The 12,538-nt window shown below is 27.9% G+C and overlaps 1 protein-coding gene across 6 annotated transcripts in view; it reads right to left on the bottom strand.

The window, feature by feature from the left end:
- The window catches only part of TSG101 (tumor susceptibility gene 101), a 65,369-nt gene that overhangs the window by 26,842 nt on the left and 25,989 nt on the right, over positions 1-12,538 (bottom strand). For 4 of the 6 annotated variants that reach the window (XM_075372696.1, XM_075372699.1, XM_075372697.1 and 1 more), the window contains exons 3-4: positions 7,160-7,244; positions 1,462-1,527 (exon numbers count right to left, since the gene is read on the bottom strand). In XM_075372696.1, the coding sequence (XP_075228811.1) occupies positions 1,462-1,527; positions 7,160-7,244 (151 nt within the window). The remainder of the gene's footprint in view (positions 1-1,461; positions 1,528-7,159; positions 7,245-12,538) is intronic. The other 2 variants (XM_075372700.1, XM_075372701.1) reach the window with 1 other exon arrangement.

Below are 12,538 nucleotides of genomic sequence, written 5' to 3'. Positions count from 1 at the left end.
GGCTATGTAAGCATAAGGCCGTTTCTTGTAAGCCGATGTATTTTGTAGAGTTATAAAAAACACACTAACTCAATTGTCTGATTTGGCAAAGGTGGATACGATTATTTTTTTAAGAATAAATTACCATTCTTTTTAGCAAAGATTGCACATTCATAAAAATAAACTCAAGGGTAAGTTCCAACATATTTAATTTTTTAAATGTAGGAATATAAGATTCATACTTATAGACACCAAATAATGATTTATCAGACAGCCCGTTTTTACATCTTAAAATCCTATTGGGTATTTTGAAGGAGCCCCAAAAGATAGCATTATACTTAATATAAGAATTTATGTACGCATAATAAATAATGATGACAAGATAAGTGTTTCATCAAGAAGCTTCAGAGCAAAACAATATGGCCTGGACTTGGTTACAAATGAAATAAATTTGATCATTCCAATAGAACTTATCTAATAAAACACATAGAAATGCTGCTTTGTGGGTAAGAGAAGTACTACTGTTATCGTTAATAGGAATTCTATCCACTCGACCAGCAATATTACATCTATCTGAGTAGCACAATGCAATAGTTTTATCCATATTAAGGTTAGATGGTTACAAATATATCATATCAATGCTCCTTATACATGAACAACTGTATAAAATTTCATGATTACATAATCACCAGTTCCAACAGTATTAAAGCAAAATACTTTCATTTGCTAGCAGCATGTGGAAAGTTTATGCCTTACATCCTGAAGGTTCCAGGTTTGGATTGGTCGCTAAATTAATTATCCATTATCATGTATAATAATAATAATAATAATAACTGAGCATCAGGTTGATATTTCTAGAAAAGAAGTTTTTCACCCAGAAAAACATTAAAAAAAAATCTAGAAAAGATCATTATAACTGTGATTACATTCAGTTTCTTGATTTTTTGATAACAAAATACTTCAATTTCATTCCGAAGAATAAAGTATTCATTTAAACAATACTAACTGTATTTTAAATTTATTATAATGTACAATTTATTATAAGTAAAACACAGGCTAGTATTCCTACCGAAAAAAGATGATTTTTTGTTAAGGAATTATCAGGCAAATCTTACTCCTATCAGTACATGTTAAATAAATAAGTACATTTTAGAAAATATATAAACAGATATGTTAAAAAAACAACAACAACCCATTTTTCAAAATGACAGTTTATAAACAGAAGTGAATAAATTACCAAGTAAACAAAGATGAGTTAATTTTTAAAAAATAATTTGCAGAAATATAGGATAACAGTTATTAAAAAAGCTGAACATTTTAAATGATAATTAAAAATAGTTAAGGTTTTTTTTAAATAAATTGTATAAAAGCTATCATGTCATATCAAAATCAACACCATGCAGTGACTGCCTAAGAAAAAGCAAGGCAAAAAAATCACACGGGTTCCAATTGGCTGCATTTAGGATTACCCATACAACTCACCCTTATATTTTACAGGTATAGTGCCTTCTAGATTAACCAGTTCCATCCGAGCACCATCACTGAACACTGCACCATTGAATAAAAAAAAAACAACTATACTCAGAACATACTTTCTCTTCACGTGCAATAATTAAACAACACAATAAAAAAATGTTAATAATTATTGTTATTTAAATTACAAAAATACACTTAACATTTAAATTAACAATTGCTTATTAATTAAGACTGATAATAACATAATACAGATTTATTTTAAAAGAGAAAATTAAAGATACATTAGAGATAAATAAACTGTAGTAAAATACGATAGGAAAATATTGCAAAGAATCAATTCAAATTATCTTCATTCCTAAAAAACAACCTTTGAGAGAAAAGTAGTACAAATTAATCACAAATTATAAAGTACAAGTACATTAGTACAAGTACACATTAATATATATGAACGTTACAATATTATGTAGAAAAAAGTTTAAAAAAGATTCATATTTAAAAACATACAGTAAGAAACAATATACAGCAATTGTAAGGAAGCACAAAATTACATCTAACAATAATCTTTTGCTGAAACAAGCAGCATTTCTAAAATTAAATAATTGTAATCACACGTGTTCAATCATACAATTGCTGGCACAAGATGCTTCCTACATTTCTACTCCTTTCTAATTTAAATTAATATTCATTTCCAATTTTTACTCTTTTAAAGTCACAATTTTCATCTGATAGTTTTTGGTTTTGAATGCTACGGAGACATTTTTCATATTATACAAAATCCACCTACCAGTATGAAAATGTAATCATATATCAGTCTGTTGTTTCTATAGAAAATAAATACTTTTTTTTAATAATACAGTAACATTGAGCACACACTGACAAATGACTGTGCTCTGTCTGGTTTAATTTATGTGGCGAAATGATAGAATAATTCTCATATTTTTGATAAAATAATGTACTGTACACACCATATTCTGTAGAATTCATTCCAACTCAATGAATTTTTACCTATCAGATATAATAAATATAATATATTAACTTAGTTTAATTTTAATTAATCATGTAAACAATAATATGAGAATAAAAATTATATAAGACTGTTAAAATAAATCTAAAGATCTTATTCAATTTCAGAGATTTTCTGAGGAAATGAATTTACTTTTTTTTAGATGGTTTCAAAACAAAATATACAATAAATGAATGAAATATCAAGTATATAAAATTGCAATGGGAAATTATTCGATTCATATGAAAACAGGAAGATTAAATTCATCTTTAAACTCATTAATAAGAAAACAGCTTATGGTAAAAATAAATAATTGAACATACTGACAACTGTCAGTATTTACATTATGAACACGAACTGCGGGAACAGTAATTTAATTTCTTTACGTTACAGTTTTAACAAAAGATTAAAATCAAACCAGAGATAGAAATAGTGCAGTAATTGTTCTAAAAGTATATAATCTAAAACTAGTAAATTTAAATATTGTAGAAACGAACATGAAAAAAAAAATTATATTTGTCCAAATAAAAAGGATTAATTCTGAATTTATGATACTATAGTTAAAATAAAAATAAAAACAACATCAAAAACAAAAAAACAGTTAAAATACAATCATTTCAATCACTAAAATAAAAATTCAACCTCTGTGAGTGGTAGGTTTAAAGTTTAAATCCTGATCAGACAGAACAGATTTGGATGAACATTTCCTACATATATTTAAGTATTTCTGAAATAGTTATTATTTGGAATCAGTATTTCTTATATATAACCAAATTAATTTCCCAAAAGTGACTTTAATTGGAGAAGGCTTATATTTATTAAAGAAAATAAATTAGTCAACTACAAACTACAAGCTGCATAAACAAAGGCATGTAGTATTGCATAGTTGTAAATATTGTGTATAAAGTGTAAAAACTAAACTTACGATATACTTCAGCACAGAAATGAGTAACTAGAAATTGAAAAGCATATTAAGATAAATTTTATTTAAAAAATGGAAAATGCTAATACAATGTTAAAGTTGTTAACAGTGGGAAATGATGCTCTGAAAAAAGTCAATTGTTTCTGGGTGGCATAAGAAAATCAAAGATGGGCAAGATGTAAACAATAATACTAGAAATGAATAGCCAAAAATAAAAATGATTCGACACAAAGCCGGCAGAATGGAAGACTTTGTATGATTTTAATCACACCAAACATTACACTGGATATCATTACATAATGTGATAAAGTAATTTAAAAGAGTTCCAAAGCCTATCTAAACCAGGGCACAGATGCACAAAGGGAGTACTTCGACAGTGTCAGGGTCTACTAAATGAGTAGTTTGCAATTATACAAACATATTTTTTACAGGTGTATTTCAGAAATCAAATAATTTGCATTTCATACAAACGTAAATATAAATTATGCCAAAAACAACATAATATGGATGACTACTAAAGAGAAAATTAAAGCCGCCTGATCGCTAAAACTTAACTCAGCAGATGGAATACAAAAAAATAATGCGTAACAAACAGTCAGTTAATTTTAATGTGTGATATTACAAAAGTAGTAAAAAGTCATGCATGCTCAGAACAAAATATATCAGTTCATAAAATCTATTTGACTTTCTTATAAAGGTATAATCAAATTTAACAAAAAACAAAAAAGAAAACTGTAATGTTCTAAATTCATTTAAGGTAACTGTAAATTGCTGATCAAACAAATCCAGCATGAAATTAAACAATAAATGAACATAGAAAAAAATTTCTAGCTTGCTCCTGTACAGATTTAAGCAAAGGATAAGTTCTGTGAAACAGAAAGAAAAGTAAAGAAAACTTTTCTAACATTTGATTTTTACTTAATGTTCACATGAACTCTAAAGATGAATTGTATACATACACAAATTAACTACATAGAAAAATAAAAATTAGTTTATCATACTTTATGCATAAATATACAAAGAAAATACAACCCAACATATATAGAAAATTAAAATGAGGTTAAAATTTATGGTCCGGATTAGTTTTAACCTAAAATTAGTATTAAATACGTAAAATTGTTAATTTAAACAGAACAGAATACATTTAAACATTTATATGTTAAATTCTTTGCATGCAAAAACAGAAATTTTTAACATTATAATTTAAAATTTTACAAAAAATGTATAAACAATATTTTGCATCGTTTATAATTAAATATAGAAGTATAATTTTTAGATACCATATACATAAAAACAAAACAAAAAAAATCATATAAATAAAAATTAAAATTAATTTTTTTTTTTTAAAAAAAACCAGAAATATATGATTATAAAACTAAAAAAAATATATCAAAATTTCTAATTTAATTTATTTAAAAATAAATTCTGATATTTCTGAATGTGAGACCAACACTTTTCACATCATATATACAAATGGGCAAAAATAAATATTTTTCATGCAAAAAAAAAGGGTAATGTGCATTCATTAGAAATTTTCACATGGATTCCTTGAATGTTTTCCAAAATTCAATGTCTAGGATAGGTTTAATTTTCAAATTTCTGCTTTTCAGAAATTATTTCAAGTACTAATTAGTTGACAACTGCAATAATTAATTTCCTGAATACATGTCGATGAATTTCTTAAAATATCTTTAAGTACAGTGAAGATGGACATTTGCATTTGTATAAATTTTACATACAAATGAAGAATTTAAAATCAGATTTGTGAAATTTCATGGTTTTTTACATTTTCTGATTATCTTCTCTTGTAAATCCCTAACTACGACCTGATCAGTAAAATTATATAATGTAAATAAAATAGTTAATTCCTTTATTATTACATTAATAATTTTACAGTATATAATACTATTCAGCCAGAAGAAGTACAATCAAAGTCTAATTATACTACTTAGCTTTAGAATTTCTATCACTCAGACCACATCAACTGTTAATCCTTCAGACAATTAATGAAGCAGCTGCTTCATCTTTCAAGAACAAATTCTCATTTTTGCTCTCAATAATGTAACATTATTTACACCCCATAGTAACATCAAACAAATAGCTGCCTGACACCTACAGGCAGACACGCTTCTTTCACAGAAACGAAAGGTATAATCAGTATTAAAAGAAGATATAATCTTATAAGATCTTATACATTATAGCTTATATATTATAAGAATATATTACCTTAAAAGAAATATATTCTAAATTTGCATATTCATTCGATATGAAAAAAAAAATCAATGCTAAATATAAAAGAAATAACCATAAATTTAATTATACTGATCAGGTAATTGATTAGAAAAGGAGAATTTAATTTTTAACAATACATCACCTCAGATTGTTTTCATATTTACAGAATACTTTTGTTTCATGTTTAAAAACATTTTGCCATTGAAATTTGTTGCTGTCCATTCAATCTGTACAAATTATGTTGAGATAAGAATTTATAATTTGTGTAAATATCAGTGACATCATAAAACTCTAACCTTCCCTACATTTTTTTACCGATATATTACTCAAATAATTAATGACACAGATTTAACTTTACTTAAAATTATATCTTAGATTAAGAATTGATATCCAGTTTTGTTTTTTTAATTGCTGATATGTCAGGATATGAACTTACTAAAATGCTACTATAATATTTTCTTTTGTTATTAATTTCTACCTTAATGTTTAACAATCTTCAATGGAATACATTAGTTCAACAGTAAATAGTGTTTGCTGAAGTGTAATAAAGGCAATGCTGAATATTTTCAGGTAATGGATACAACATATTGGAATAAAAGTGTACAACATGAAATTTTTTCATTATTTAACCAAGCTTAAAATAAAAGTAAAGTGCTAAACACTGAAGTATTCAAGTCGGTTAATTAGAAAATTTTTAATTTTGTACTGAATTATTTGATACTGAAATTTGAATATTTTCATAAATATGTATGAGCACAAAAAAAATCCAACACTAATATGTTACTTAACATGGAATTTAGTATTCTGTAAGTAGAAGCAAAATTCGAGCCAGATTAACACATATACACAATTTAAAAAATACAAGATTATGGAAATATTTTCTACAAATTTAATTAAATGGATTAACAATTTTAGAGAAATTTAGTGTTTAATATATATTTAGAGGAGTAAACTATGTCATGATTTTATAACACTTTTTTTTTTTGGTTTTTATAAGTATTAAAAAAAATATTTATAATCACTCTGCTACTCACAACAATATGTGGTTATACAGCATCAAACAGATAAGAATTTTTTAAATTAAAATGTTAATACTAACAATACTAGAACATGATACCTTCCGATTATACCTGTACATCAAATACCTGCATTGATTACAAGCAACTATATTGAGAAATAGGATACATCATATTATAACAGAATGTGATTTATGATCACCCAGTCCATTTAATTTCCATGCATTTCAATAAATTATGGTTTATTTAAACTGTAATTTATCAATATGTCTCCCACCTCCCTAGGTGGTGAGGGGAGAGATGTGCTGATGGGATGTGCACGGTTACATATAGAACACTAGGTGAAGAGAATATACACAAAAACTCTGATCATCCCTTCTCCTATGTAGCCCCTATGTAACTCTGATACAGACATCAGTACTGCAAAAGGTAATGAAAACTAAACTTACACTTAAAAAAAAAATTAATAATACTCAGAAAACATTTTCATTTATTTTAAAAATTAATTATTATTATCAGCAAAAGACATACCAAAGGGCTCCAGTTTACAAGATAATCCATGATACTGTGATAAAGCACTAAAAATATCTCTTCTAGTTGCTTCAGGATTTTGGTACTGTAATATAAAAATACATCAAATTAAAAAAAAAACTGTCAAAAAACAATAATAAAAAAGCTACTTCATACAGAAAACTTTGCTCAGTATTTTCAAATATCTGGTTAATTCTGAAATTTAACAGTTCTGAAATAAGGATTCTCTAATTCAGGTGAACAATGGGGCAAGTCATACAATAACATGCAATTAGTAAATTACTTTACACAAGAGGATGGATAAAATTAATCATTTAAAAATGTTACAAAAATTAAAATAAAAAGATGGATTCTTAATGGGATTTAACCAACAGTAAGTAGAAATAGTTAGCAGAATAATATGCTTATGTCGAGGCATCTTCTCATAAATAAATAATTAAAATTGATGGAATTGTAAATTATTAATCTGGACAAAACAGAAAACAGATTAAATGTTCAAACAGCAAAAAAAAAACTATTTGTTAAGAAATGATCACAGATTACAAAAATCAGGAAATTAAGAAATGTTTTTAACAAGCTTGTATATTAGATGTCACAACAAAAAAAGACGTTGATGATGTGAATGAAATAAGAATCAATCCTTAAATAGTGCCATAAGTACTCTTAAGGACAAAAAACATCCCATGAAGGCTTACTGAAGAAAGTGAACAATGAAATGGTTTCCTGTTACCTTCTTCACTGACCCAAACATATTGTTATACACTGACATGTCAACTAATGGAAATTTACTGTTTTAGATTAACACCTTCAATCAGTTCAGTACCAGGAATGATTATATAATGAACATTTTCTTATCCACAAACTATTATTTTAACATAGTTCAGATATGGATTCATTTAAATTTATAAAGTTATTTGTTATACTTAACTATGAGACGACCTTTTAGAAGGTTCACAATTATTAAAAAGAAAATAATACTTTTTAGTAAATGTGACTAGTTAAGAGATATTTAATAAACTAATTACTAAGCAGACCAACAGAAAAAGGTGAGAGATAATTAAGAATTTATAAAAACTTTAAAGTAGAAATGGCCATTACAAATTTTAAGGTGCTCATATGTACACAGTACATCATAAAAGCTATTAATCCCAATGAAAAATGGGTAAAATTTAATTTTTATAAATTAATTTTTAAAAAAATTGTATTATAATAGTACAAAACTACAATCAGATCAAGATAAAACATGCTGAGAATCAGTTGCATGAGCAAACAAAGTAACATTTGATTTAATGTACAATGTTCACTTGTTTTTAATGCTCAAATGTTCACATTTAAAACTTAAACATTTAATTTAATTTTTTAAACATGCAAACATGGCTGGCACCATATCAAAAGGGTACCAACTTTTAACTAAGTTAAAAATTTTACTTGTTGTTTCACTTTCTATGAACTACAAAATTTTTAATAAGTATGTAATAGAAAAAGTTAATTAAACTCTTCAATTGGAATGTGGAATTAGATTTGACCCTAATCAACTTTTGTTTAGTTAATGTTTGTATTAAATATCTTGTCATCTTAAGTTAAGAACTTATAAATTCATCAATATTTATCTATCTTGAAGAACACTAATGTTAAAAAAAAATATATACTAAAGCTATTCATGTACAAAGCTATCTGAGGTTACATCTGACCCCTACACTAAAACTTATATTATTTTATTTTTTCATAACTGAAGTGTATGAGAACACTTTTTTATTTCACTTGTGTCCTTTGTTCCAAGCAAAAAAAAAAGCTTTTCTCTCTTCTTTTAATCAATGGTGAAAAAATGACAAAAAAAAACTACACCATATATATGAGTTTCTGTGCCAAATCTCATAAAAATCGGTTTAACCAGTTTACAGTTATTAAGCTTCAAATACACCTACATACGTACTGTTACCACATATATGTCTAATCTAATATCAGCGAGTGAACACAATGGCAACTCAGATTTGAGCTTGCGCACAGTATACGGATGCGCAGATACAAGCATCACTACCGCCACACAGATGACTGCACAGTTCTGCCACCATAGTGGTGCTGCAGCTCCACCACTCTCAGGTCCCAATAAAAGAGCGTGCACTATGAGTGAAGGCAAATCATTGTCGACCACCAACTGGAGAAGACCAAGAGGAAGAAGTTCCCTGACAGGCTCAACGTGGGACCTCCTGGCAGATGCTAACATCACCGCCAGAACAGCAGGCCTGGCCGGCTCGCTGAGGAAGCCACTGGACACAAACGCTATCTTCCTGCTCCAGCCCCAGCTCTACTGGTTTCAATCGCTCTGGCCGTGGCACATTCAGCAGCAGGAGCCAGCCCAGCGTGGAATTGCTCAGGAAGAACCGCCTCGGCCACGCCAGCAAAGGACGACCGACGCCGACCTGATATTGGGGGGCTCTTGGGGGCAATCACTGCCACGCTGTAGTGTGGATCCAACTGCCGCTGAGGGAAAGTCTGGTCGGACTTCAATGGCCAAGCTGCAACTACCCGACTCCCCTGGAGACCAGCTTCCGGAACCAACAGCTCTTCTCAGAGCTAACGCTAAAAAACAGTCCTTTTCAGAGCCACTGCAAGATTATGAATTACATGCTGTCGAAGCCATTCGGCGACAGTACATATGAACATTACATTACCTTCCTCACTTTTTTTTTGTTTTTTGGGTTCCTGGGTCATAAAACATTGAGAAATGCAAAAAAACACATATCCCAATTTTTGACTGACTATAATACTTTCCTTCTTGTAGCATAGCTCTAGAGCTATGATGCCAGAAAAGTAAAAATTTCGAAATAACATTGTAACTCTGCACAAAATACAGTTTAGAAAAAAATACAATGTTGGGCATTGTTTAAGCTCCGTTATGCTCAGTTGGTAACATACTGTTTAAATTAACATTTTGAAGGACGGTGGATCGGTAAAACCTCTAAAATTCAGTTACCAACTAGAAGCCCAAACTTAAAAACCTTTGAAAACCCACTTGTGCCAAAATCAAAGAGAAATCATCCATTTCCAATAAAGAAATGTTAATGAGCTGAAAATTCCCTTCAGAAATTTTTTTTTTTAAGACTGATCTTCAACATGGAAGAGAATATCTGAAAAACTTGGCAACTGATAAAACTTTGTGTGTACAATGGAGAAGCACATATAGATGTAATTTCATGAAAATTTCATGTATAAAAATGTATACCTAATGACAAGCAATTCATATTTATTTGTTTATTTATTTGAAAGGGCTTTATGCCCACTTTGTAGAAAAATTAAAAATAAGTTTTACTTTAATATTTAAAAAAAATAAAATAAAAGGAATTACAAAGTTTTTATTTTCTTTCACTTTCTCCACAACTCATTTTTGGGAATCAGATTTAATCCCACAATGAAAATCTACACTATTAAAAACCACACTGAATTGAATGAAGGGTTAAAGTTTATTTTTTGTTATATAAAACGGTGAATTGACAACAATAAATAAAATTTATTCCTATAGAAACATTAAATCAAAATTTTTCGTTAAAAAAATAGTTTCAATTAAAATCACAGAAGTAAAACTAGGTGGATTTTGATCACCAGAAAGTGATTTTAAAAAATGTCAACCGTAACAGAAAATTGGATTTTAAATAGTGAAACGTGTGAAAATCATGAAACTGATAAAAAACTAGAAACAGAAGATGAAAATGTTGATAAAAATGATGAGATATTAGAAGAAAATTTAGATAAAGTAATTGATGAACTGAAAGAAATTTTAGAGAAAAAATGTAATGAACAAAAAATGATAACTGAACTATTAAAATCTGCATTGGATAAAGCAGATAATATTGTACATCTGTTACAAAATAAGAATGATGATACTGTAGAGAATAACATTGAATCAGAAAATAATACGCATAATGAAGCAATAACAACCGAATGTTGCCAGGAAATATATAATATATTAAAAGTTAGTTGTAACAGTCTGCTGGACAAAATTAAGCAAATAAAATCATTAGATCACAAAAATGATATAGATCAGGAGGAAAATGAACATTTTCAAACTGATGACAGTATCAAATAAACAGGTTACAGTATTTAAAACATAAAAAGTGAAAATGATTGAAAAAAAAACTTTTTTTAAACACTTTGTTAAATTTTTTTTACATTTGTGATGAATAATTCAAAAACTATATCTTTTATTTTAACACAGCATTCCAAAACTGCTTTTTAATTGGTTTATAAATATCCAGTGAAATTTCACAAACTTGAAAACAAGGGTAAATTTAAACAAATTTGAACATAAAATAAACTATTTCATAATAGGCATTTGAATGTAGAATAAATTATGATGATGTACGAAACAAAACTGTATTAGAAAATGATAATAAGGATAATCAAACAATGATAATGTAATGCAAAGTAGAAAAATTAAGTTATAAGATTTCAGTTGCTAGACATACATTTTTTAACTGAATTATCTGTAAAAATAAAGATTTAATAAAGTATTTAAATATCTTTAACCAACTTTGCAGTAATGGGATTAAATAATAGCTTAATATAAAATGGATTTTTTTTTACACACTTCAGTAAAAGTAGGAGATTATTAATTTGACCTGCGTGTATATTTTTCTTTTTTTTATGCATGTCATCCAAATTCTCACCAAATAAACCAATTTTGAAATTTTTTTATCATTATGAAGTGTTCCTCTGGTGATAGCAGATTAAGTTTATTCAGATAACTTAATCCACAGGGTTAGTTTAAAACTTATCGTAAATCAGCTGATTTTGAAGTTGAGCGTTCTAGGGTTCAAATCTTAGTAAAGGGAGTTAATTTTATTCGGATTTGAATACAACATGGATACTGGTGTTCTTTGGTTGTTGGATTTCAATTAATCATACATCTCAGGAATGGTCGACCTGAGACTGTACAAGACTACACTTCATTTATATTCATACATATCATCCTCATTCATCCTCTGAAGTAATACCTTACAGTGGTTCCAGAGGCTAAACAGAAAAAAAGAAGATAACTTAAGTAGGAATAGATGGGTTATTTGAAGATATTTTTCATTTTTTCATCATCATTGCCTAGTACTGGAAGGTACATTACATAACTTGAAGTCATTCTAATTTTCAAAGTAAAAAATTTAAGAAAATCTATTTGCAAATGTAGGGTAAAACAATATAATTTCTGTACTTCAAACAACCTTGGTTTATATCTCTTGGATGAGGTGTGCAGTGTTCATTTAAGGCTAGAAAGACAGTTGATTATAAACTTGTTTATGGTGGCCTCTAAGATCACCCGATCTGATGTCAAGTGATTTTTTTCCTTTAGGGTTTTAGAAAGGATCTTGTGAATGTGGCTCCACTATCTCC

This window comes from Lycorma delicatula, chromosome 8 (genome assembly GCF_047948215.1).
Source record: "Lycorma delicatula isolate Av1 chromosome 8, ASM4794821v1, whole genome shotgun sequence".
In the NCBI taxonomy this organism is placed as follows: domain Eukaryota; kingdom Metazoa; phylum Arthropoda; class Insecta; order Hemiptera; family Fulgoridae; genus Lycorma; species Lycorma delicatula.
Note: the sequence above shows the minus strand (reverse complement) of the source record. Positions and strands in the feature narration are given on the sequence as shown.